Genomic DNA, 26,973 nt, shown 5'->3' on the forward strand with positions numbered 1-26,973 from the left:
TAGGTCAAGCTATGTTGTCATTCGTGTTACTGAAATCTGTACTGTCCTGCTGTTTACATGGATGTTTGTGTGGGTACTTGAAAGTGCCTTGCATCAGGGATTAGGAGCAAATAAATTTTTTTTTCATGGTATTATGTGAAGCATGTAATTTGATATTGCTTTGGGTTTACAACTATCATAACCTTACAAATAGGTTTCTTTTTTTCAGTGCAGACAATAACTCTTTAAAGTAATGGCAGACACTCTCTAGAATGTGTGTTTGAGGATTTTTCTAAGCATACAATTCTGTTATTTTCCCTAAATACAGTGGATGAGGAGTAAATGTTGATGTATTCTCTATATGATATGACAGTATGACTCTTTCATTAAATATACTGAAAAGTTTTAAAATTCATTTGAAAGTCTGATGCTTTCTAAATTAAAACTACTAAGAAGGATTGTTCTTAAGTTGCAGATTTTTCTAGAAGTAAAACTTACTGGTATTTTAACCTTTAAATCTGATATTGGATTAGCTTCTGTGATATTTGACATGTTGAACAATATAATGACAATCAAAATTCTGTGCATAGTTTATTTTTTATATACTCATTTTAAATGTAATATATTGTATAAAAGGCAAAATTGACAGCTGTTTAAAAAAATAGCCAAAAATGCATCTAGAAACTTTAAATGTGTGGTTATAATTGTCATTCAAAGTTTAGCATATTGATTAATGATACCTGGATGGGTTTCTTTCTTTTGGGTTCACATATCTCCATTTCCATAATGAGGCTGTATTTAAGGATGTCTTTGATTCTGGTCTCCATGTGGTTCTGCACAGGATTCGTTACATGTGTCATGTGACGCTCACAGAGCCACTCCATCAGGTGCCACAGACCACTCAGTGTCTTAGAGAGCATGTTGGAAACTGGCTGTCAGCTGCTGTGGTGATGGAGTTTAAAGAGACCTGCAGGGTCAGGAACAAACCAGCTTTCCCATAAGTCGTTGTGAATGCCCGGAAAGTCCCAAGGCTTGTGTCTCCCGTTCCAGTGGAGTAACTTCGCTTCCTGCAGAAAGTGTTCTGAATATCTGGTATCTGGATTCCAGCCTCCATTATGTTTAATGGAAAATAAGACATATAGAGAATAAAATTTTTCTTCATTAAATATCAGATGTAGGGGCTAGAGAGAAGCCTAATGAGTAGGGTACTTGCCTGGCACATGGCTGACCCTGGGTTCAATTCCCCAGGTATCCCTTTTATCCTCTAAGCCCGACAGGAGTGATCTCTGAGTGCAGAGCCAGGGGTGAACCCTGAGCACAGCCAAGGCCCCAAACCAAAAATAATAAAAAAATACAGGGTTGGAGATAATACAGTAGATAAAAAGTGCTTGCCTTGCACCATGACTAGATCAGGTTTGATCCCTCACCCCATATGGTCCCTTAAACCACCCCCCACCCCCCCGGGGTGATTTTTTTTTTTTTTTAATTTAGGTATTCCTGGCACAGTTTATTCTGGTGGAGTTCATATGTGTGCCAAGGATGGAATCTGGGTCAGGTGATTGAATCCCTATACTATTCAACTCATGAAAGGAAAAATTTTGAAATACTATAATTTACAGTAATATTGAAGTCATAATTTTCATTTGTTTTGGAGGCACACCAGTATTACTCAGAGCTTACTCCTACCTCTGTAGTCAGGGATTACTTCTGGTAGACTCAAAGATCATATGGGGTATCAGAGACAGAACCCAGGTCAGCCGTGTACAAGACCAGCAACCTACCCACTGTGCTATTGCTCTGGCCCTAAAGTCAATTTGACAGTAGCAATCTCTTCCATTTTTCCATGTCAAAGGATTTATAAGCCACGCACTGAACAGCAATGAAATTATGAAACCAAAACTTGAACAACCAAACTGAAAGGGGTGCCTGTTATGATGGCAGGGTGGTGGTGGCATGGAATGGACTTGAACATTGTTGGAGGAACTGATGATACTGGTGGTGGGATTGATGCTGAAACATTATGTGTCTAAAATTCAACAGTGGGGGCAGGAGCGGTGGTGCAAGCAGTAGGGCATCTGCCTTACACACGCTGTACCTAGGAAGGACTGTGGTTCGATCCCCCAGCGTCCCATATGGTCCCCCTAGTCAGGAGCGATTTCTGAGTGCAGAGCCAGGAGTACCCTGAGCATTACTGGGTGTGGCCCAAAAACCAAAAAAAAAAAAAAAAACCAACAAAAAACACCTCAACTATGAATAATCACATTGCTTTAAGTAAAAAAAAATTTTAATGTCTAGCAGCAAAATTTAAATTGCTTTGAGGTATTGCCATAGTTTTTATGTGTTAGTTGTTTTGGTTTTGGGCCACACCAATAGTGCTCAGGGGTTATTCCTGGCACTGCACTCAAGAATCAATCTTGGAGGATTTGGACCATTCAGGATGCTGTCAGGTCACCTGTATGCAAAGCAAGTGCCTACTGGCTCTGCTATTTCTCTGGCCCCTATATCTTGTTTTAATTTTTAAAACATAGTCACTATGGGCCTGGAGAGATAGCACAGCGGCATTTGCCTTGCAAGCAGCCGATCCAGGACCAAAGGTGGTTGGTTCGAATCCCATTGTCCCATATGGTCCCCCGTGCCTGGCAGGAGCTATTTCTGAGCAGACAGCCAGGAGTAACCCCTGAGCATCGCCGGGTGTGGCCCAAAAAAAAATTAGTCACTGTGAAATTAAAAATTATTTATGATTGAGTTTCAGGCATACAATGTTTTAGTACCTTCACCAGTGTCTCCTTCCGTCCACCAATGCCTTCCCCCATCATTTGCCTACCCCTCCCACCTGTCCATTTCTATGAGAGTTTAGTGGTTTTTTTGTTTTGTTTTGTTTTGTTTTATGTGAAGCCATACAGCAGATATGGCTTTTGCCTTGCACTTGACCAACCCAGGTCCAGGTTCAATTCCCTAACCCTATGTGGTCCCTTAGCCCACCAGGAATGAGTATCATCAAATGTGGGCAAAGGCCGGACCAATAGCACAGCAGTAGGGCGTTTGCTTTGCATGCAGCCAACCTCAGATGGACCCTGGTTTGATTCCCAGCATCCCATATGATTCCCTGAGCCTGCCAGAAGCAACTTTTTTCTTTTTTTGGTTTTTGGGTCACACTCGGCAGCGCCGGTTACTCCTGGCTCTGTGCTCAGAAATTGCTCTTGGTAGGCTCGGGGGACCATATGGGATGCCCAGATTCAAACCACCGTCCTTCTGTATACAAGGCAAACGCCTTACTACCATGCTATCTCTCTGGCCCCCAGGTGCAACTTCTGAGTGCAGAGCCAGGAGTAACCCTTGAGCACTGCCGAGTGAGACCCAAACCTCCCACCACCCCAAAAAAGAACTAGGTGTGGCCAAAAAAAAAGTTGTTTTTGCACTGTTTACAGTAGTTGCTGATAGGGTTTCATACGTTATATTTTTAATTCGAGATGGTTCCAAATTCTCGGGGCCCAGTGTTTCTGACTAAGGAATCAGAGCCATGTATTTGACAGAAAGTGAGTATGTGAGTTCCAGGCTCTGTCCTCAGGAATTTGCATAAATGAGGTCATTTGTTGCTTGTAAGACGCTTCATAAGAGCTAAGTGCTGCAGTTTTCCAGTGAAGAGAGTAAGGCCCTGCCAGGTTGAATAACTGTCCAAGAGGCAGTAATAGAGTTAGGATTCAGTCTGTCCCCAGAGCTTGCTCTCTTAGAGAGAGAGTAGCTGAGACTGAGAAGGGAATTAGGACTTAGAGCACAGCTACTTCTGAGAAGTTACATGAAGGCCAGGGACAAAGTCTCTGACTTTCAAGTATGAGACCACTAGATCCACCCCTGCCACCTCCCTACCCGGTGCTAGCATGGCCACTATCTCAGAGCCACAGCCAACCAAGTGAATCAGCACTGCAAGTATGTATGACCCCAGACACCACAACAACACAGAATGGGAAGGGAGTAAATAAGATACATTACCATTTATCTAAATGCTTAAGTTACTATGTTAATTTATTAGTTTTGGGCCAAGGTAAGGGACCTTAAAAGAAAGTAAGAAAGTTCATTTTAAGTATTTTTTGTTTTATTTTGGGCCACACCCGGTGGTGCTAGGAATTTATTATTATTATTATTATTATTATTATTATTATTATTATTATTTTATTAATTTGATGTTGGGCCACACCCAGCGGTGCTCAGTGGTTACTCCTGGCTCTGCACTCAGAAATTGCCCTAGCAGGCTAGGGAACCATATGAGATGCCTGGAATCAAACTGGCTACCTCCAGGGTCGGCCGCATGCAAGGCAAATACCCTACCGCTGTGCCATCTCTCCGGCCCCAGAATTACTTTTGACAGTGCAGGGATCAAACCTGTGTTGAATTAGTGAGTGCAAGACAAACAACCTACCAGCTGTCCTAAGTTGTTTGTTTAATGTATTTTGAGCTAAGTCCATACCCAGCGTGGCTCTGGGGATCATGTGGTGTAGGCTCTCTCTTTTTTTTTTTTTTTTGTCACACTCGACAGCGCTCAGGGGTTACTCCTGGCTCTACACTCAGAAATCTCTCCTGGTTGGCTTGGGGGATCATATGGGATGCCGGGATTTAAACCATGGTCCTTTTGCATGCAAGGCAAACATCCTACCTCCATGCTATCTCTCCAGCCCCACAATAAGCTCTCCTGCCCTTGGAGTTCCTGTGGCTATCTCCTGGGCCTGCCAGTGTACAAGTTTTGTAAGATTCAAGTTCCAGGGCCCGGAGAGATAGCACAGCGGCGTTTGCCTTGCAAGCGGCCGACCCAGGACCAAAGGTGGTTGGTTCGAATCCCGGTGTCTCATATGGTCCCCCGTGCCTGCCAGGAGCTATTTCTGAGCAGACAGCCAGGAGTAACCCCTGAGCATCGCCGGGTGTGGCCCAAAAACCAAAAAAAGAAAAAAAAAAGATTCAAGTTCCATATTTTCTTTCTTGTTTGTTTGTTTTAGGGCCACATCTTGTGGTGCAAAGGGTGTAGACTTGTCATGCAAGGGTTCAAGCCCAGAGCTTCTACTTGCATAACATGTACTCTGGCCCTTTATATCTTTCCTATCCTGAAATGACAGGATATTTGGGGGAGCAGGTAGGACACTTGCCTTGTACATGACCAACACAGATTCAATCCCCAGCATCCCATATGGTTCCCTGAGCACTGCCAGGAGTGATCCCTGAGTACAGAGTCAGGAGCAACCCCTAAGCACCACCAGGTGTGCCCCCAAATTGGTCATCTTTGGTTTTGGGTCACACCCAGTAGCACTTGGGTTATTCCTGGCTCTGTGCTCAGAAATTGCCCCTGGCAGACACGGGGGACCATATGAGATGCTGGGATTCGAACCACCGTCCCTCTACATGCAAGTCAAACGCCTTACCTTCATGGTATCTCTCCAGCCCCTAAATGGTCATCTTTCAGTGTTCATGTTTATGAGACCCTACGGTATGGTAAGTTCCTAGAAACATTCCTCCTGTAAGCATCTTAGCAGCCATATTTGCAGAATCTGAGCATCGAGAATTGTATACTAAGTTCCAGTTGCCTGGAAGCTTTGCAGTGAGGAGGCCAGTACCTGCATTCTCTTTGTAGTGCTTGCTTGGTTTATAAAATGTTCACTTGCCTGTTTCCCTTGAGTACTTACCCAGGTGCCGTATGTGCCAGAGGGGGTTGATTGTGGAGTGTTTGTCATGGAACACGATCAGCATTGGGGACGTGGCCACCCCGCCTCCCAGGGAGCTGCTGTAGATATTTTCTCTGAGAAGAAGCAAAAGCAGTATTTAAGCTGGGTGCCCAACAAACTCAGATTAAGTTGAGTCTAATTTTAAAAGATGGAATACATGCTCTCTGTCAGTATCTAATGGAATTAGAGACTTTTATTCCCCACCCAGCTACTTTTCGTGGGAAGAATGGAGTGGAGAGAACTTGGAGTTTGGTTAACCACACAGTTCCCAGGATCAAACCTAGGGCTCCTGCATGCAAATCTTGTGCTCTAGCCCTTTGGGCCCTCTCACCTCTATCAACTCCCATGACCTTCACACAGATTATAGAGATGTTTTTATTTTATTTTATTTATTTATTTTGGTTTTAGGTTCACACCCGGCGGCACTCAGGTTATTCCTGGCTCTGCTCTCAGAAATCACTCATAGCGGGGCCGGTGAGGTGGTGCTAGAGGTGAGGTGTCTGCAAACGCTAGCCAAGGAAGGACCACGGTTCAATTCCCCGCATCCCATATGGTCCCCCCAAGACGGGCAATTTCTGAGCACTTAGCCAGGAGTAACCCCTGAGTATCAAACAGGTGTGGCCCCAAAAACAAAACAAACAAACAAACAAAAAAAGAAATCACTCATAGCTTGGGGACCATATGGGATGCTGGAATTTGAACCACCATCTGTCCTGGATTGGCTGCGTGCAAGGCAAACGCCTTACCACTGTGCTATCTCTTTAGCCCTTATTTTTATTTTTGGTTTTGGGGTCACACCCGGCAGCACTTCTGGCTCTATGCTCAGAAATTGCTCCTGGCAGGCTCAGGAAACCATATGGGATGTCGGGATTCGAACCACTGTTCTTCTGTATGCAAGGCAAATGCCCTACCTCCATGCTATCTCTACGGCCCCATTTTATTTATTTTCGGTTTTGCCACCTGGTGGCACTCAGAGGTTACTCCTGGCTCTGCACTCAGAAATCACCCCTGGCAGGCTCAGGGAACCATATGGGATGCTGGGAATCGAACCTGGGTCTGTCTCAGGTCGGCTGTGTGCTCTCCCATTGTGCAATCGCTCTGGCCCCAATGTTTTTATTTTAATTCTAAGGCTTCCTTTCAATGACATGATTAACTTCTAATTCTGCATTTCCTTAAAGTAGTTTCACTTACAAAATCAAAGCTGTTGATGGTTTTAAATATTCAGAAAGTCAAAGGGGCAAGGAACATGGAGCAGTTGATGGAAGCTCTGCTTTCCATCCCTGGCACACTGCGGAAGTTTTTGTGTTTGTGTAGTGCTTAGGGATTATTCTTGGTTTTGTACTCAAGGATCACTCCTGACAGCTGAGCAGACTATACAGGGAACTAGGGATTGAGCCTAGGTCAGCCACATACCACTCTGGAGCCTTTTTATTATTATTATTTTTTTTATTTTTTTTTTGGTTTTTGGGCCACACCCTGTGACGCTCAAGGGTTGCTCCTGGCTTCTTAGGGGACCATATGGGACGCCGGGGGATCGAACCTCGGTCCGTCCTAGGCTAGCGCAGGCAAGGCAGGCACCTTACCTCCAGCGCCACCGCCCAGCCCCGCCTTTTATTATTTTAATGTCATTTTCTTCAACAAAATTTTTTATAAAGATAATACAATGATGGGACAAGAGAGATCACAGCAGAAAAACTGCTTGCTATGCACACATGGCCAATCCAATTTCAATTCCCAGCATCACATTTGGTCTCCCTAATTACCACCAGATACAGCCCAAAAACAAACAAAAAAATTAAAAGTGAGATCAAAATAGAATCTCAAAAGTTCCAAGCAAAAATAAAGTTTATTTTATAAAAACCTTTAAAATCATTTTGGGGGGTAAACTCAACAGGCTGAGCGTATGCTTTACACGCAAGAGACCTTGGTTCAATCCTGGGCACCATGTGGTACCACAGCCAGGAGTAAGCATGAATATCTCCAGGTGTGACCCTAAAACACCCCTGCCAAAATAATAAATGTCTTGAATATTTCTGACACCTCAGTTATGCATAGAAAGTTAATAATGGAGCCAGAGAGATAATATGCCTTGAACATGGCCAACCAGGGTTCAATATCTGGCACCTCACATGGTCCCCAAGGCAGTCAGGTATGACTGCAGAGTGTAGAGCTATTAGTAAACTGAGCACTATCAGGTGTGGATCCATCTTCCCCCAAAATAGGAAGTTGATGAAGGAGCTGGAAGAGACAAGATACAGTACTTAGGGCATGCACCTAGGTTTGATTATCAGCACTTCATGGTCCCCTGAGCACCATGGGGGCTAGGTATCCCCAATACCACAGTACCTGAACAACTCAACACCTTTGGCCCCTTGCATGAAGTGCTGATGGTGTTCCAGATCTCCTGTGTCTTGGGAGCCCACCTCACACCCCAGAAAAGAAAGAATAAAAAAAAAATTGAATGGAATAATCTAGTTGCCAAGCAGAGGTCTGTACCTACTCCACGTTTTTGTGCATCCACATCTCCAGCTGTTTGGTGATGCGCTGTTGTTTCCACTCTGTCATGTTGGCAACCATCACCCCGGGATTGAAAGAGCAGGTGCCAGGGCTGATGCCAAGGTCTTTGATGGCTTTCTTCCTGTAGTCCAGGTAGCCCATATATGTATTCTGTAAAGTAACATCTGCATGCATTGGTGATAGGAAATGCTTTTTTCCTGGGAAATGCTTCCTGCTTGATGCCCTCGTACCGCATCTGAGTACTTAGTGTCTGTGGTTATGAAGCATTCTTTTTTTTTTGGGGGGGGGGCACACCTGGCAGTGCTCAGGGGTCACTCCTGGCTGTCTGCTCAGAAATAGCTCCTGGCAGGCATGGGGGACCATATGGGACACCGGGATTCGAACCAACCACCTTTGGTCCTGGATCGGCTGCTTGCAAGGCAAATGCCGATATGCTATCTCTCCGGGCCCGGCTCTGAAGCATTCTATGGGCTACCTTAGCCCACCGCAGAGAGCTGAGTGTATGAATCTCTGTCAAGAGCCAGTTCTTTCCTCTGGCACCAACTCCTGCACAGAGTTATGGTGTCACGGTCGATGGTATCCCTGGTCAATTCATGGACACAGCTATCTCTTCCCCGCTACATTTTCAGCTCCTTCTCTAGGGATCCAGCTCAGGGTTCCTGGATTCTGACTAATGCATCTTTAGCTGACACCCTATTACCCCAAACCTTCCCTACCACTCACCCTACTTGAATAAGTGCTATGTCTCTCCTTCCAAATGAGCCACATTTTTACCCCAGGGACCACAGACTCATCCAAACTCTCATTTCTTCTTCAAATTTTTGTTTTGGGGCCACATCCAATGGTGCTCAGGGCTTATTCCTGGCTCTGCTTTCAGTAATCAATCACTCCTGATAGGCTCAGGATGCAGGAGATCAAACCGGGGTCAGCCTCATACAAGGCAAATGCCCTACCTTCTGTGTTACTGCTCTGGATCCATAATTTCTCCTCCAAACTTGTCACCAAATTTTTCTGGGGAGAGGATATTGTTTGGGTCACACCATGGATACTTGGGGATTATTCCTGGTGGTACTTGGGGGTCCATATCAGCTGCTAGGATTGATTCTACATTGGGTACATATAAGGCAAGTGCCTTCTTCACTGTACTATCTGCCCCAAACATAGTGACTATTTGAAGATTCTGGGAAATGAAACTTGTCACCAATCCTTTTAATCCCATGCCCTAAAGAGATACCCAGAAGCCGATCACTTATCACTCCTCCAGCCTCCATGCTGGTCTAGCCCATAAGAGCACAGTGCTATCCCCTTGCAGAACTGGTTTCTGCAGAATTCTCTGTTCCTCTTTCCAAATCCTGGCCCTGGTTTCCCATCTCCTTGAGAAAGCGGATAAGCCATTGTTTCTTTTTTGTTTTGGGTTTTTTTGGGGGGCTACACCCTGTGACACTCAGGGGTCAATCCTGGCTATGCGCTTAAAAATAGCTTCTGGCTCAGGGAATAATATGGGATGCCAAGGATTGAACCAAAGTTCATCCTGGGTCAGCTGCGTGCAAGACAAATGCCCTACTGCTGTGCTATCACTCTGACCCAAGTCATTGTTTTTCTCTCTTTTTCTTTTGGTTTTTGGGTCATATCCAGTGGTCAGGGTTAACACCTGGCTTTGTAACACCTGGCTTTGTGCTCAGAAATCACTCCTAGCAGGCACCGGGGACCATATGGGATGCCAGGATTCGAACCACCATTCTTCCTGAATCAGCATCTTCTCCAGCCCCATCAAGCCATTGTTTCTTTTTATTTTTTAATGGAGACAAAGATGCAAAGAAAGAGGACATAGGCCTATGCCACTTTCTCTGATTCTTGTCATTTGTTCCCATACCCCCTCTGCCAAACCCACTGATCACCTGCCTTCACTGCACCAATGCTGTTCTGTCTCATGACCTTTGTATATGCTGCCCTCAGGTATATGGTTTTTTTTAGCTTTGCTCTCCATGTCCTTTCAATTCCCTTGGTGGGGCAGTGACAACTACTCAGGAGAGTCTTCCCTGATCACTGTTTTCAAATACTGCCCCCCCTCCACCCAACTTCTGTTTAGTATTGCATTTCCTGCCTCTCTGTAGAACATTCTGCTTTGGCTTGTGCAGAACCAGTCTGCATGTTACTCCACTCCAGACTCCTACTTAAACAACTTAACAGTCATTGTTGAATAGTGCCACCCGAGGGGGCATGTCCCCTCTACAGACTGTCATACCTACTTTAGTGGGATTCTCAATAATGCCACGGAGCCCTGGCACCGTGGCCCCGCCCTGCTATGTACAGAAAGTTAATGGAGCCTGAGTGATAATATAGCAGGTAGGGTGCTTACTTTGCGTGCAGCCAACCCAAGTTCCATTCCTGTAACCTCATATGATTACCTTGTGCACAAGGACTGATTCCTGAGCATAGAGTCAAGAGTAACATCTGAGCACCACCAGGTGGGCCCCCCAAAAAGTTAAGAGGAGCCAGGAGGCAAACCATACCTAGGAATGGGGAACCTACCCATACCCTGCAAAATACAACCCAAAAAAGGTTAATAAAATAAATTGCTGGGGCTTGAAGTAGGGTTCTTGCCTTGCGTGAAGCTGAGGCAGATTCTATCCCTGGCATCCCATATAGTGCCCTGAGCATCGCCAGAGATCAAGCTCAGGTTCTTAAACATGCAAAGCTCATGCTTCACCCTTACACTCTCTGGCCCCCAATGTTTCTTTTTCACAGAAACATCATTGTGGACATACTGTGGGGTCACAAGCCCCCAGTGTACTATTCTCTCAGGAGCTACATGAAAGTTGGACCTTGGACATCATGCGTTTCATCACAGCTTACAAAAAACACTGAAACTTCTGGCTATGTTTCAGGGAAGACAAATTGGCCACATGGGGCTAAAGGCCCCCAATTGGGAAGGAGAAAAACAAAAAGTGGGTGTGGCCTGGGCATGCGCCCACAGATCCTTCTGCCAGCTATGTAAATAGATAGGCTTCAGGAAGGGATCAGGCCTCCTGAGAGGTGAAAAGGGGCAGGAGCTGAAGGGAGAAGGAAGGTTATGAGTTCACACCTGCAGTCCCACCAGTTTGTTTATGTCCTGAGCTGAAGGCAAATCACAGTCATCTGAGAAAGCAGCTGCGTGGCCGTTGGCCAATGTGGTGTCATACAGTTCTTGGATATCACCTGAAATTAGAAACACAGGAGTTAATGTAAGTGTTCATCAGGGGCCTAAGTAACCCTAGGTTTTGTTTTGGGAGTAAGATGAAGGGCGGCCAGGAAAGTATGTAATTGCTGATCACAAACAGCTTGGCAGCTGACTGGACCTGAATAGCTGTTATTGATCCATAAAGCCCCTTAAAAAGAAATTTTTAAGAAGTTTCAAATGGTGGTTTGAATCCTGGCATCCCATATGATCCCCCATGCCTGCCAGGAGCTATTTCTTTTTGTTTTTGTTTTTGGGCCACACCCCGCTGTCTGCTCAGAAATAGCTCCTGGCAGGCACGGGGGACCATATGGGACACCGGGATTCGAACCAACCACCTTTGGTTCTGGATCGGCTGCTTGCAAGGCAAACACCACTGTGCTATCTCTCTGGGCCCGAGAATTTTTTTATTCAATGAAGCAAAGGAGTTTCATTGAAACTTAATTAGAAAGATGTGAGAGGAGAAAAAGAGAGAAATAGTGTTCCAGAGAGAATACAGCCTTCTCTAGAAGAAATAAGCAAAAGAAATACTGAGACAAGTAAGTGAGATATGTGTTCAAGTGAGAATACAAGTTTGAAGAGCAGACCTGGATGATGAATATTTAAATATTCCATGCTTGGTAATGATACTTTTCTGTACTCCAGTCTTAAGAAGCAGAGGACAACAAGGTGCTTCAAAGGGGAAGAGAGACAGTTATTCTGAGCAGCTGCTTCTGATAAGAATAAGTGCATATACCTTGAACAATGATATCATCGTCCAAATAGATGACTTTCTCGTGTTGGTGGATGAGCAGAGGAAGATAAAATCGCACAAAGTTTAGCTGTTAAAACACAAGAAGTGATGGTGGGATGGGAATAATAGAACAGCAGGGAAGGCACTCTTGCCTTCAATGTTACCAGCCTAGGTTTGACCCCTGGTACCATAATGGTTCCCCACCCCCAGCACCATCAAGAATGATCCCTGGGGTCGACAGGATAGCACAGCGATAGGGCATTTGCATTGTATGCGGTAGATCCAGGATGAACCTGATAGATCAGTGTCCCATATGGTCCCCCGAGCAAGGAGTGATTTCTGAGCATATAGCCAGGAGTAACTCCTGAGCATCACCGGGTGTGGCCCAAAAACCAAAAAAAAAAAAAAAAATCCCTGAACACAGAGCCAAGAATAAGCCCTGAGCACAACCAGGTATACTTTAACACCCTTAAAAAGAAGCTATTTAAAAAAAAGAAAAAAAGCTATGATGAGAAGGGGCATGTGATAAGTAGCTCCCAGCTTTGCATTAGACTTGGCTTGGTCAAGGAGAGGTCTCAAGGCTCCAGATTCTCATGAGAGTATCACAGGTCAGCAGCACTCCTAGAACAAACCCCTCCACTGCTGAGATTTGTGTTCATCTCTGTGAACTGAGCTGGGTGTAGGAGGTGGTTTACAATGACTGCTTCTTTATCTTTTAGGGGACCCTGCCTGCCTCCTTCCAGTCAGTGATTATGCTTTCAACCAAGTAAGCCTTGAACACACACAGAATCCCAATAACAAGATCAACTTTTGTCTTGAAGGTCACACCCAGAGATACTCAGAGTTTTCTCCTGGCTCTGTGTTCAGGAATCACTCCTGGCAGTACTTGGGGAGACCATCTGGGATCCCAAACTGAACCTGAGCCAGACATATGCATACAAGGCAAGCATCTTATGTACTGTACTATATTTCTCCCCCAATAAGCTCAACCTTAGGCTTCTTTTTGTAGTTGTAATGGTGCTCCTAGAACCCTGAGGTGGGGGATCAATCCCAGTACCGCCTCCTCACTTGAGCCATTTCCACAGCCCCCGAGCCCAAGGAAAAAATCCTGGGCTGAGGGATAATAAGGTTTTGGGAAGCACAAGTCCCAAAGTGCCAACTGAGCCTGCATGCTGATAAAAGATATCTGGGATTGAGAAAAGATCATGTAACTCAAGTTTAGAATTTAGTAAATTCTGGGGATGAGTTTTAAGTTCTTTGTAGAGATGGCTGCATTTTTGTGAGTTAAACACTTTCTTTGGAAAGGCTCCTTCCATTACCGGAGCAATAACTGAGCATTTCCAGCATGGGTCAGTGAGATCACTGAGTGAGAGGATGAGATCATATTTTGCATGTAGGAGTCCTGGGTTTGATTCCCAGAACTGCAGAATTCCCTGAATGCCCCCGGGAGTATTCCTGAGCACTGAGCCAGGAAAAGTTCCTAAGTATTTCTGGATACTGTGGCCCCAAAACAAAAAAATTAAAAAAAATAGGGGTTGGAAAGATTGCACAGTGGATAGGGTGTTTGTCTTACAAGCGGCGGACCTGGATTCAGTCTCTGGCATCCTATATGATCCACTGAGCAATTTTTGAGCCCAGAGCCTAGAGTAAACCCTGAGTGCTGCTGGGTGTGGCCCTAAAACAAGCCAAAAAATTAAAAAAAAAATATTTCCAGTGGCGGAGAGATAGCACAGCAGGAAGGTATTTACCTTTAGCAGATCCAGGACATGGTGGTTTGAGTCCCAGCATTCCATATGGTACCCCTTGCATGCCAGGAACGATTTCTGAGCACAGAGCCAGGAGTAGCCTCTGAGCACTACTGGGTATGACCCCCCCCCCCAGATATATTCCCAATACTAGAGAAAATATATCTCCATCCATCTTTATTAGGGGCCGGAACAATAGTACAACAGGTAGTATTGCTGTCAACTTTGATACCCAACATCCCTTAAGTCCGTCCCCTGAACCCTGCCAGGAGTAATTCCTGAGCACAGAGCCAGAAATAAGCCCTGAGCATCATGGAGAAATGGGGGCAGAGTGCAGGGGTGTGTGCAAAAACAAAATCAAATACTGCCGGGCCATGGTCCACACAATGTGCTGCAAATACACTTTTCCTGACTACACGTCCCCAAGCCCTCACCCATACTGGAACATTCACGTACACTAACACACTCCACTTTTTTGTTTAGCTTTTGTTTTTGAGCCATGCCCAGAGATGTTCAGGATTTACTCCTGGCTCTGCAATCAGGAATCACTTCTGGCAAGGTTTGAAGGACCATATTGGGTGCCAGAGATTCAACACAGGTCAACTGCATGCAAAGCCAAGTGCCCTACCTGCTTTACTATGGCTCCAGCCCCAATATCCCACTTTTTTCCCCCAATAACCCACTTTTGTTTTTGAACCACACGCAATGATGCTCAGTGCTTACTCTTGGCTCTGCACTCAGGAATTACTCTTGCAGTGCTCAGGAGACCATATGGGATACTGGAGATTGAAACCTGGGTCAGCCGTGTGCAAGGCATGCGCCCTGCACACTGTACTATTACTCAGGCCCTTCCCACGTTTGCTCATCCTTCATTCCCTTTGCAATAGTTTTCTTATATCTCTGTCAGCATCAGCTAGTCCAAGGACCCCAGGCTTGTTGGGAGGCGGTGTAAGGACAGGACCTTCCTCCAGGGGGCGTGTGCCCTGCTCCGGGCCCTGCGGGGTCCCACTCACCGGCTGCACCAGCTCTGGCCTCGCGGTGTCCGGTCTCATCTTCCCTTTCAGGACCATCGGGTTGAATTCCACGATTTTGAAGTTGATCTCCCTCAGTTTAGAATGTTCGATCCATTTTCTAAAGAGATATAAAGGATCTTTATATGCCTCCTGTTGGAGCTCAATCGGCTGGGCTGATTGCCCTTATCTGTAGCCTCCTTTAGAAAGTTAAAATGCGGAGTTGGAGGCAGATAGTAAAGGAGTAAAGGCTAGTGGTCCTCGCAAGCATATGGTTCCCCTAGGCACTGCCAGGTGTGACTCAATACCTCCTTACCCCCAATTTAAAAAAGAAAATAACAACATATATAACCTTAGTAGTTTAGTCTATTAAACCTTTGTATATTTCCCCATCTGGTTTGGATTTAAACTGCTCTCTCTCTCTGTCTCTGTCTCTCTCTGTCTCTCTCTCTATCTCTCTGTCTCTCTCTCTGTCTCTCTCTGTCTCTGTCTCTGTCTCTCTCTCTCTCTCTCTCTCTCTCTCTCTCTCTCTCTCTGTCTCTCTCTCTCGCTTTCTTAAATTCACATAACTCTGTAAAGGAAGTGAAGCAAAATAATAAAAAAAAAAATATCCCCTGATCCACTTCATCTCCACAGGAAACTGGGAGAAAAAGAAGACTTACTCCTTCCTTAAACAAAGCATCATCTGTGAGTTAGGGCACTTTCCTCCATATGTGCACAGTTCTGAAACTCCAGGACATCTGGAGTGTTCTGCTGGGACTGGCTCTGTTTCATGCTGGTGGCTGGAATTTATCCTGGTCTCTTTCCCCTGGCACTGCCTCCCCCTCCTGCCCTGCCTCTCCCCTAACATTTTTTCACTCTCACAGAACTTCTGTCTTTTATCCAATTCACAAGAAGATGCTTAATAGAAATAACCCCCCAGGGCCCGGTGTTTGCCTTGCAAGCAGCCAATCCAAGACCAAAGGTGGTTGGTTCAAATCCCGGTGTCCCATATGGTCCCCCGTGCCTGCCAGAAGCTATTTCTGAGCAGACATCCAGGAGTAACCCCTGAGCACCGCCGGGTGTGGCCCAAAAACTAAAAAAAAAAAAAAAAAAAAAAAAAAAAAAAAAAGAAATAACCCCCCAATAAAATGCTCGGCCAGAGGAATAGTACAGTGGGTAGGATGCTTGCCTACCATGAAACGGACTCAGGTTCAAACCCCAGGATCCCATATGGTCTCCCAAGCAGTGCCAGGAGTAACTGTTGAGTGTGGAACTAGGAGTAGCTCCTGAGCTACTTGGGACCAGTGTGGTCCCAAAACAAAAGTGTTCAGCACCTAAAGCCACCCCTGGCAGCATTTGTTGTTCACTGAAAATGGATAATGTGAGGCAGGAGCAATAGCACAGCTAGAGGCTTACCTGGGTTCAATTCCTGGCAGCCTATATAGATCCTCAAGACCCATCAGGATTGATTCCTGAGCACAGAACCGGGAGTAGTAAGTTATTTGGGGGGAGGGGTTCACACCCAGTAACCCCCAAGGATTACTCCTGGCTCTCTGCTCAGAAATCACTCCTGGCAGGCATAGGGGACCATGTAGGATGTCGGGATTTTAAACTATTGTTGGTCCTGGGTCAGCCGCATGCAAGGCAAACGCCCAACTGCTGTGCTATCTCTTCCCCCAGTTCTTTTTTTGTTTTATTTTTTGGGTCACACCCGGGGACCCTCAGGTTACTCTTGGCTCTGCACTCAGAAATCACTCCTGGCAGGCACCAAATTTGAACTACCGTCCTTCCTGAAATGACTTTGTGCAAGGCAAACACCTTACCGCTGTGTTATCACTCTGGCCCCAGGAGTAGTAAGTTCTGGTGTGTAGTAAGTTCCAAGTGTGGTCTAGCTCCCCAATATATATTGAGGGAGAGGAGGGTTAGAAATCCTTTATTAAAAATTCATATTAAATAACTTTTTTGGTGCAATGTCAGGATTAAACCTTGGGCTTCACATCTGTGCTTTACACTGAGCCCATCTATGCCTTAAATAAAATAATTCCCCTAATCTACTGTGTGGTTGATTTCATTGCTAGTGTTTTCCATCATTATAAATGTCCTACAGTCTAAGTTTTCTTCCCACTATTTGGATTCAGGAAGATACTCTTCCTGCAAAGATCACACAGGACTCTGCTTTGTTGCTGCTGTTTTGTTTTGTGGCCACACTTGGTGTGCTCAGTTATTCCTGCTATGTGCTCAGGAATTACTCTGGTCTGTTAGAGTACAGGTATGGATTGTTTACAATTAGGCCATACCTTCTATCTGAGTTTCTGGCTCCTTTCAGCAAACAAATATTCATAGCTTTGTTCCCATTCTTTTAACTTTGTTCCTGTTCTTTTATGATCCTCCTCCTTTGAGATTTCCTGACAAAGCACTTTTGGCTGAACCCACTATCTATATAAAAAAGACCTAGTCCGGGCCCGGAGAGATAGCACAGCGGTGTTTGCCTTGCAAGCAGCCGATCCAGGACCAAAGGTGGTTGGTTCGAATCCCGGTGTCCCATATGGTCCCCCGTGCCTGCCAGGAGCTATTTCTGAGCAGACAGCCAGGAGTAACCCCTGAGCACCGCCAGGTGTGGCCCAAAACCAAAAAAAAAAAAAAAAAAAAAAAAAAAGACCTAGTCCCCAATTAATTTGTTACCAGCAGTCAATAGTCTGTCTCCATCTCATTCTTTCTGGCTCCAAGCACCAGGTACCCCGTACCACTTGGAGGACAATATGAGGTGCTAAGGACCAAACTCAGGTTGAACTTGTACCCTATGCACTGCAGTATCGCTCCCACTGCAGGGATTTCTTTGTTTTTATCTTTTGGGCCACACCCAGTGACACTCAGGGATTATTCCTGGCTATGTACTCAGAAATCAGCCCTGGCTTCAGAGGACCATATGGGACACCAGGGATCGAACCGAGGTCTGTCCTAGGTCAGCTGCATGCAAGGCAAATGCCCTACTGCTGTGCTATCACACCAGCCTCGGGTCCTGCATTTTTATAATACCTGGAAATGTTATTCTCTGTGAACTTGTTCTAAATTCAACCCCAATTGATTTATTTTTATTTCTGTATTTACAGGCCCGGGAGCAACTCTCAGTTCAATCCTCAAGGGGTCTCCCTCAGCGATACTTAGAGACCATCAGGACCACAACTGGTGGGTGTTGGGCATGAACCTGGGACCTCACTATGCACAGCCTAAGCTATCTTCCCAACTCTCCAATTTATTATTTTCTTTATTTTGATTTTGCCCATACCTGGCAGCATATAGGGTTTACTTCTGGATCTGCACTCAGGTATCACTTCTGGCAGGCTCAGGGGACCATATGGGGTATCAGAATTAAATCTAGGTTGGCCACATGCAAAGCAAGTACCCTTATAAGACAGCACCTGTGAGTGTGACATAGATATACTATCTCTCCAATCCCTTCAAATTCTTCTTTTTTTGGGGGGGGGGGAGCCACACTCGTTTGATGCTCAGGGGTTACTCCTGGCTAAGTGCTCAGAAATCGCCCATGGCTTGGGGGGACCACATGGGACGCCTGGGAATCGAAACGCAGTCCTTCCTTGGCTAGCGCTTGCAAGGCACTACCTCTAGCGCCACCTCGCCGGCCCCATCTTCTTAATATAATGTCTCATAAAAAAGAAGTTACTCGGGGCTGGAGATATAGCACAGCGGTGTTTGCCTTGCAAGCAGCCGATCCAGGACCTACGGTGGACCGTTGGAATCCCAGCATCCCATATGGTCCCCCGTGCCTGCCAGGAGCAATTTCTGAGCAGATCAGCATCCCATATGGTCCCCCGTGCCTGCCAGGAGTGATTTCTGAGCAGATAGCCAGGAGTAACCTCTGAGCACCGCTGGGTGTGGCCCAAAAGCCAAAAAAAAAAAAAAAAAAAAAAAAAAGAAAAAAAAAAGAAGTTACTCTTCATTTTAAAAATTATCAGTTTCAGGGGCCGGGCGGTGGCGCTAAAGGTAAGGTGCCTGCCTTGCCTGCGCTAGCCTTGGACGGACCGTGGTTCGATCCCCCGGTGTCCCATATGGTCCCCCAAGCCAGGAGGGACTTCTGAGCGCATAGCCAGGAGTAAACCCTGAGCGTCACCGGGTGTGGCCCAAAAACCAAAAAAAAAAAAAAAAAAAAAATTATCAGTTTGGGCCTGGAGAGATAGCACAGCGGCGTTTGCCTTGCAAGCAGCCGATCCAGGACCAAAGGTGGTTGGTTCGAATCCTAGTGTCCCATATGGTCCCCCGTGCCTGCCAGGAGCTATTTCTGAGCAGATAGCCAGGAGTAACCCCTGAGCACTGCCAGGTGTGACCCAAAAACCAAAAAAAAAAAAATTATCAGTTTGATGATTCTGAGCCATATTAAAATGGTCATAGGAGCTAGTTCTTATGGTCTTTATCTCTATTGTCTCTGGGCATTACTACAATAATGTCTTTAATTCTTCTTAAAACCCATAGATGAGGGGCCGAAGAGATAGCATGGAGGTAGAGCATTTGCCTTGCATGCAAAAGGACAGTGGTTCAAATCCCGGCATCTCATATGGTTCCCTGAGCCTGCCAGGAGCGATTTATGAGCATAGAGCCAGGAGTAACAACCCCTGAGTGCTGCTGGATGTGAACCAAACCAAACCACACCAAACCAAAAATCCATAGATGACTGAGACTATTCTGTGTCTATCTCTCCCTCTGACTTATTTCACTCAGCATAATAGATTCCATGTACATCCATGTATAGGAAAATTTCATGACTTCATCTCTCTTGATGGTTCACAATATGAAGCTCACCATAAAGAGTGGTGAGTGCAGTTAGGGAAATAACTACACTAACAATTATCATGACAATCTTTTTTTAATTTTTATTTTATTTTATTTTTTGTTTTTTTGGGTCACACCCAACAGCGCTCAGGGGTTACTCCTGGCTCTACGCTCAGAAATCACTCCTGGCAGGCTCGGGGACCATAAGAGATTCCGGTATTCAAACCACCATCCTTCTGCATACAAGGCAAACACCCTACCTCCATGCTATCTGTCTAGCCCATATCATGACAATCTTTTTTTTTTTTTTTTTTTTTTTTGGTTTTTGGGCCACACCCTGTGACGCTCAGGGGTTACTCCTGGCTATGCACTCAGAAGTTGCTCCTGGCTTCTTGGGGGACCATATGGGACACCGGGGGATCGAACCGCGGTCCGTCCTAGGCTAGCGCAGGCAAGGCAGGCTCCTTACCTCCAGCGCCACCGCCCGGCCCTACACAATCTTAATGAGTGAGAGAAGTAGAATGCCTGTCTCTAATACAGGTAGGGGTGGGGAAGGTGGTGGTGGGGGCATTAATGGTGGAAATGTTGCACTGATGAAGAGGGGGTATTCTGTTTATAACTGAAACCTAACTATAATCATGCTTGTAATCATGGTGCTTAAATAAAGATTTTATATATAAATAAATAAAATGTTCATGAACCATGAACTTCCTATAAATTACTTATGAGGATTAGAGAGATTATACAGGGGTTAACTTGCTTTGAGAGGCCAGAGCAATAGCACACAGTGGCTAGGGTGCTTGCCTTGAACTTTGATGACCTGGGTTTGATCCCTCGTATCTTAGAACTAGGTCTGTTTATATAGGTAGTGGATTCTGGAATAAGTGCCTTATCAGGAAAGTTTTATTAATTCATGTTTTGTTTTGGTTTTTTGGTCACACCCGGCAGCACTCAGGAGTTACTCCTGGCTCCATGCTCAGAAATCGCTCTTGGCAGGCACGTGGGACCAGATGGGATGCCGGGATTCAAACCACTGACCTTCTGCATGTGAGGCAAACGCATGTGAGGTACCTCCATGCTATCTCTCCGGCCCCTTATCAGGAAATCTTAGAGAAAAAATAGGGGGCCGGAGAGATAGCATGGAGGTAGGGAGTTTGCCTTGCATGCAGAAGGACGGTGGTTCCAATCCCAGCATCCCATATGGTCCCCCATGCTTGCCAGGGGGGATTTATGAGCATAGAGCCAGGAGTAACCCCTGAGTGCTGCTGGGTGTGATCAAAAACCCCTCCAGAAAGAAAGAAAGAAAGAAAGAAAGAAAGAAAGAAAGAAAGAAAGAAAGAAAGAAAGAAAGAAAGAAAGAGAGAGAGAGAGAGAGAGAGAGAGAGAGAGAGAGAGAGAGGGAGGGAGGGAGGGAGGGAGGGAGGGAGGGAGGGAGGGAGGGAGGGAGGGAGGGAGGGAGGGAGGGAAGGAAGGAAGGAAGGAAGGAAGGAAGGAAGGAAGGAAGGAAGGAAGGAAGGAAGGAAGGAAGGAAGGAAGGAAGGAAGGAAGGAAGGAAGGAAGGAAGGAAGGAAGGAAAAAAATGTAGGGTCATTAAGGAATGGAAACAAAGCTAAAAGAAAGGGGAAAATCCTGGTGTGACACAAAATAAAACAAAACAAAACAAGAAAAACCAAGATCCCTGGCACCACATCTGTTTTTTTCAGCTACTTTTGGGAGTGATTCCGGAGCACGACTGGGTATGGCTCAAGTCCCCCTCCCCCTCTCCAAGTACTTAAGGATCTGCTTTCTTTAGTGATGCCTTGTCCTACCAAATTCAGTGAGGACTTCCATAGCTAAGGCAAACCATTTGACCTTTGATCAGGTAAACTTCACTTCATCATTCTTCATTTCTAGTAGCATTTGTCCATCAAATACAGAAGGAATTCTATTTAAGGAAAAATAAAGCAGATGAAAAGAGGGCAAAAACAATAGTCCAATAGCAGAAAGGCCACTTTCCTTGCACATGGCCAACCTGTGTTTGATCCCCAGTATGGTTCCCTTGATTCCACCAGGAATGATCCTTGAGCACAGAGCCAGGAGTAAGCCCTGAGAACTATTGAGCATGACCCCAAAAATAAAAAACAAAGATATTATTCTATCTCTGTGATGTCCGCATTACCGTATCCGAGACAGTGTATTCCGGAGTCCAACTACATAAAACAAAATGTTGGCATCGGTGTTGCTGTAGATGCTGTTGATGGCAGCCATGGTAGCTCCCATTCTTCCTGCAGCTGCACAGATTACCACAGGAATCTCCTCCTCTGTTTCCTCTGGAGGGGCAGAATCATCTGGAAACATGAAGGTCAGTGTCTTGAACATAAAATATATATTCCTAGTCAGCTGGTCCCCCACGTACCTGAGGGGTGAAAGCATGGCCTGGAGGAGACCCTGATGATTGCCCCCAGTTCTCTATTCCTCCTTCCTTGAGAGATAATGTTGGAACTTTTGTTTGGATGGTTTGGACCACACTGACTGTACTCAGAGCTTATGGCTCTGAGCTCAAGCACTATTCCTAGCAGTGCGCCAGTGGCTTAAGTGGTACCAGGGATGAAACAAAGGTCAGCTACAGGGGCCAGAGCAAGTGCAAGGTGCCAAAGCAAGCGGTAGGCCATTTGCCTTGCACAAACTAACCTAGGATGTACGCAGTTTGATCCACTGGCATCCCATATGGTCTCCCAAGCCAGGAGCAATCCCTGAGCATCACTTTGTGTGGCCCAAAAAGCAAAAAAAAAAAAAAAAAAAAAGATCAGCTACATTCAAGGCAAACATCCTGCCCATTGTTCTAGGTTCCAATGTTGGAATTTTATTAGCATGTTTTCAAGCCACTAATATTTTCTTTTTTTTTTTGTTTTGTTTTGTTTTGTTTTGTTTTTGGGCCACACCCGTTTGACTCAGGGATTACTCCTGGCTATGCGCTCAGAAATCGCCCCTGGCTTGGGGGGACCATATGGGACACCGGGGGATCGAACCGCAGTCCGTCCTATGCTAGCGCTTGCAAGGCAGACACCTTACCTCTAGCGCCACCTTCCGGGCCCGCCACTAATATTTTCTCCTAGACTCCTAGACTCCCTTGCGCTCTATGTGATCAACTCTGTTCCATGAGATGGTCAGTGGTCAGTGCAAGAAACTGTTGCCCTAAAGTTAACCTCAGAAGATCACTTGCTCACTCCCTCCTCTTCATTTCCCCTGTCTTTTTGACTGAAATGTTGATATGATGACTAAGTGAGAGCAGCAATCTTGGACCATGAGGTTACCAGTTGAGACCACCAAAACCATAAGATTCTTCTTCTTCTTTTTTTTTTTTTTTTTTTTAAGGGGGCCAAACCAGGTGGTGCTCAAGGTTTACTTCTGGCTCTTTGCTCAGAAATTGCTCCTGGCTCGGGGAGCCATATGGGATGCCAGGGATCAAACCTTCATCCATCCTAGGTCAATTATGTGCAAAGCAAATGCCCTACCACTGTGCTACCACTCTGGCCTATAGAAAGATTCTTGACCTCTATGATCGTGGAGCCAAAGGACCAGACTTTCATTAGAGAGAAATTATATTACTACTTTGGGGAGGGGGCAGGAGTTGCAATTGGTTTTGTGCTCAGAGATCACTTCTGGTGGTGCTTAGGAGACCATGTGCAGTGCAGGGATCAAACTGGGGTTGGCATTGGGTCCATAAAGACAGAAAAATAGTACAGATAGTAGAGCATCTGCCTTGACCAACCTGGGTTTGATCCTCAAGATCTCCTATGGTTTCAGGGTCCCATATGCAGAACCATAGTTTGCTTTTGTCTTGTAAAATGAAAACTTACTATCCAACCCTCTCCACTCCCAGGCCATCCAAGCCCCATCTCTTTGCCTTTCTGAGCCTAATCAGTTTCCCGATGCAATCATCCTATGTTCATTAACTGGGACCAGCTCCTTGCGCTGCATGTACCTGCATCCTTCTTGTGCACAGCACCTTTATGACCTTTCTTATACAGAATCCCACACAGGGTCAGAACCAGGAGAAACAGCAGCACGTGGTTAACTGGAATAAAACAGAAACATGTTCCAGGTGGACCTAGGAAAGTGGATGAATTCTATGGGCAGACAGCTTCCTTGATTTTGTTTCTTTGGGTGCCACACATGATTGTGCTCAGGGCTTACCCCTCTGTGCTCAGAATCACTACTGGGGGGCTGGAGAGATAGTACAGCGGCGTTTGCCTTGCAAGCAGCCGATCTAGGACCTAAGGTGGTTGGTTCGAATCCCAGCGTCACATGTCCCCCGTGCCTGCCAGGAGCTATTTCTGAGCAGATAGCCAGGAGTAACCCTTGAGCACCACCGGGTGTGGCCCCCCAAAAAAAGAATCACTACTGGAAGTGCTTAAGGGACCATATGTGGTGCTGGAGATCAAAGTTGGGATGGCTGCATGCAAGGCAAGTACCCGTCCCACTGTATTAATGCTCTGGCCCAAATGTCTTTCTTGAAAGCCTGAGAACTGCTGGCTAGAGAGCAACAGCGGAGAGCATGTGTGGGAAAAGGCTCACAAGGGAATATGGACATGGAGAAATAAAGAAGAATGAATTGGGGGCTGAGAGGCAGTACAGACATAAAGCACTTGTTGTCTTACACCTGACCAGTCTCAGTTTCATTTCTGCACTGCATATGGCCCCAGAGCAATGTTGGATGTAGCAGGAAGGAAAGAAAGGAAGGAAGAAAGAGAGGGAGGGAGGGAGGGAGGGAGGAAGGAAGGAAAGAAGGAAGGAAGGAAGGAAGGAAGGAAAGAAGGAAGGAAGGAAGGAAGGAAGGAAGGAAGGGAGGGAGGGAGGGAGGGAGGGAGGGAGGGAGGGAGGGAGGGAGGATGGAAAGGGAAGGGAGGATGGAAAGGGAAGGGAGGAAGAGGAAGGGAGGATGGGAGGGAATGGATAGAATAAAGAAAGAAGAGAGGAATAAAGAAAAGGAGTGAGGAAGGAAGGGAATGGAAAGGGAGGAAGAAAGGGGAAAAGGGAGAAATATAAAAAAGAGACCCTTACAAGTTTTCTTCATCCCTCATCCCTCAAGACTATGAAGCAAGGCAGAATGTGAAAAAAAATCTTGCAAACAAGCCCTGTTCTGATTTTGCTGTTTTACTTACAGAAACCAGACACATAACACATAGCTTCATCACCTGTCAACTATAACTGCAAAGAAAAAGTTGCTCCAACTTCTAACTGAATGCCTCTAAAGAAGTGGAAGGGGAAAAAATTCAAGTACACTGAACACAACTTTGCAATGAAACGAATGAAAGAAAGAAAAAAAAACCAAAATGGGGACCCGGAGCGGTTGCACAGCCATAAGGCATCTGCCTTGCGCACACTAGCCTAGGACAGACCACAGTTCAATCCCCCGGCATCCCATATGGTCCCCCAAGCCAGGAGCAATTTCTGAGCACAAAGCCAGGAGTAACCCCTGAGCATCATTGGGTGTAGCCGATAAAAAACAAATAAACAAACCAAAACGGAGCAAATGTGCCACATTGATTTTCAGTTGTGGATGGTTCTGTCTGGACCAGTCAAACTTTCCTTTCCATGTCCAAAGAAGAAGGCTAGATAGGTTGGAATTAAGATGCTCTTGTGGAGCTGGAGAGATAGGGCGTTTGCCTTGCAAGCAGCCAATCCAGGATGAATGGTGGTTCAAATCCAGGCATCCAAAATGGTTCCCCATGCCTGGCAGGCTCGATTTCTTAGCGCAGAGTCAGGAGTAACCCTGAGCACCACCGGGTGTGACCCAAGAACCAGAAAGAAAAAAGAAAAATGATACTCTCTGCCAACCAAATGCTAACAGAGCTTCACTGAGTAATGTTATGATGGGAATATTAGCAGAAAGGGGTGTCTCTTTTAAGTTCTGCTAATGGGTCCCCAGAACTAGGTACCAAAGCATGTCAGAGACCAGAAGTGAAAAAGAAACAAGAATGGGGACAGAAAGGCAGGGACAGCAGAGGAAGCTTGAGATTCTCCTTTCAGCATGATTTGCATAAACCATCTCATCAATCCCTCAAGAACAAGGCTTGAAAGTGCTTTTTTTTTTCCTGCTATTTTTTTCGAATGGAATGGTGTTTATAACAATTCTACACTCTGGACTAGACATGACAATCAGCACCAAAAACAAAGTTGTTTTTTTCCTAATAAGGGATGCCAAGGTAACATTACTCTCTTTCTCTCTTTTTTTTTTTTTTTTTTTTTTTTTTGGTTTTTGGTTTTTGGGCCACACCCAGAGATGCTCAGGGGTTACTCCTGGCTGTCTGCTCAGAAATAGCTCCTGGAAGGCACGGGGGACCAGATGGGACACTGGGATTCGAACCAACCACCTTAGGTCCTGGATCGGCTGCTTGCAAGGCAAACACCGCTGTGCTATATCTCCGGGCCCACATTACTCTCTTTTACATGAAGAGAAATGATTCCATTCCAGATCCCACCTGGGATGGAATGCATGCATTTTTTGATTATGGCTCAATTGTCATCACAGGTACAAATAGGTGGGGGGAGCATCCCCTGGACTCATGTTTGGAAGAAGCAACCAGGTTTTCAACACAAGAAACTCAAGATCTCAGCCTACACTTGGGCCAACTGGAGAAACCCAACATATTTTTTTGTAGGTAGCAGCTACTATAGACAGCAAAAAGTGTGGGACTTTGAGATGTGCCAATGTTCCAGTCTTAGTGGTTCCCACAAGTGGTGGGGAGCAAAAAGTGCTGCTTCTGTCCAAGCTGGTTCGAGAGAGTTTAACAAACTGATTCTTGTTTTGTTTTGTTTTGTTTTGTTTTGTTTTTGGGTCACACCCAGCAGCACTCAGGGGCTACTCCTGGCTCTACACTCAGAAATCGCCCCAAGCAGGCTTGGGGGACCATATGGGATGCCAGGATTCGAACCACCATCCTTCTGCATGCAAGGCAAACACCTTACCACTGTGCTGTCTCTCCAGCCCCCAAACTGATTCTTTAACCCCTTTCCTTCCACCGGTTTTCCACCCCCACACACACTTCTTGATTTCTGATTCCTTCTGAAGTACATTACTTTGAAATTTCCCCATACCATCGACGGCACATGCAATTAAGAAAGATTTTTTTTTTTTTTTTGGTTTTTGGGCCACACCCGTTTGACGCTCAGGGGTTACTCCTGGCTATGTGCTCAGAAATCGCCCCTGGCTTGGGTGGACCATATGGGACGCCGGGGGATCGAACCGAGGTCCTTCCTTGGCTAGCGCTTGCAAGGCAGACACCTTACCTCCAGCGCCACCTACCCGGCCCCA

General features: G+C 45.8%; 1 protein-coding gene across 1 annotated transcript in view; it reads right to left on the reverse strand.

Annotated features, from left to right (window-relative positions):
- Positions 1-801: 801 nt before the first annotated feature.
- GLT8D2 (glycosyltransferase 8 domain containing 2) overlaps positions 802-26,973 on the reverse strand; it is a 31,865-nt gene continuing 5,693 nt past the window's right edge. The window contains exons 3-10 of the mRNA XM_049783191.1: positions 23,641-23,733; positions 21,835-22,003; positions 14,913-15,030; positions 12,158-12,242; positions 11,290-11,402; positions 8,188-8,354; positions 5,649-5,761; positions 802-1,087 (exon numbers count right to left, since the gene is read on the reverse strand). Coding sequence (XP_049639148.1) covers positions 915-1,087; positions 5,649-5,761; positions 8,188-8,354; positions 11,290-11,402; positions 12,158-12,242; positions 14,913-15,030; positions 21,835-22,003; positions 23,641-23,733 — 1,031 coding nt within the window. The 3' untranslated portion in view covers positions 802-914. The remainder of the gene's footprint in view (positions 1,088-5,648; positions 5,762-8,187; positions 8,355-11,289; positions 11,403-12,157; positions 12,243-14,912; positions 15,031-21,834; positions 22,004-23,640; positions 23,734-26,973) is intronic.

This window comes from Suncus etruscus, chromosome 11 (assembly GCF_024139225.1).
Source record: "Suncus etruscus isolate mSunEtr1 chromosome 11, mSunEtr1.pri.cur, whole genome shotgun sequence".
In the NCBI taxonomy this organism is placed as follows: domain Eukaryota; kingdom Metazoa; phylum Chordata; class Mammalia; order Eulipotyphla; family Soricidae; genus Suncus; species Suncus etruscus.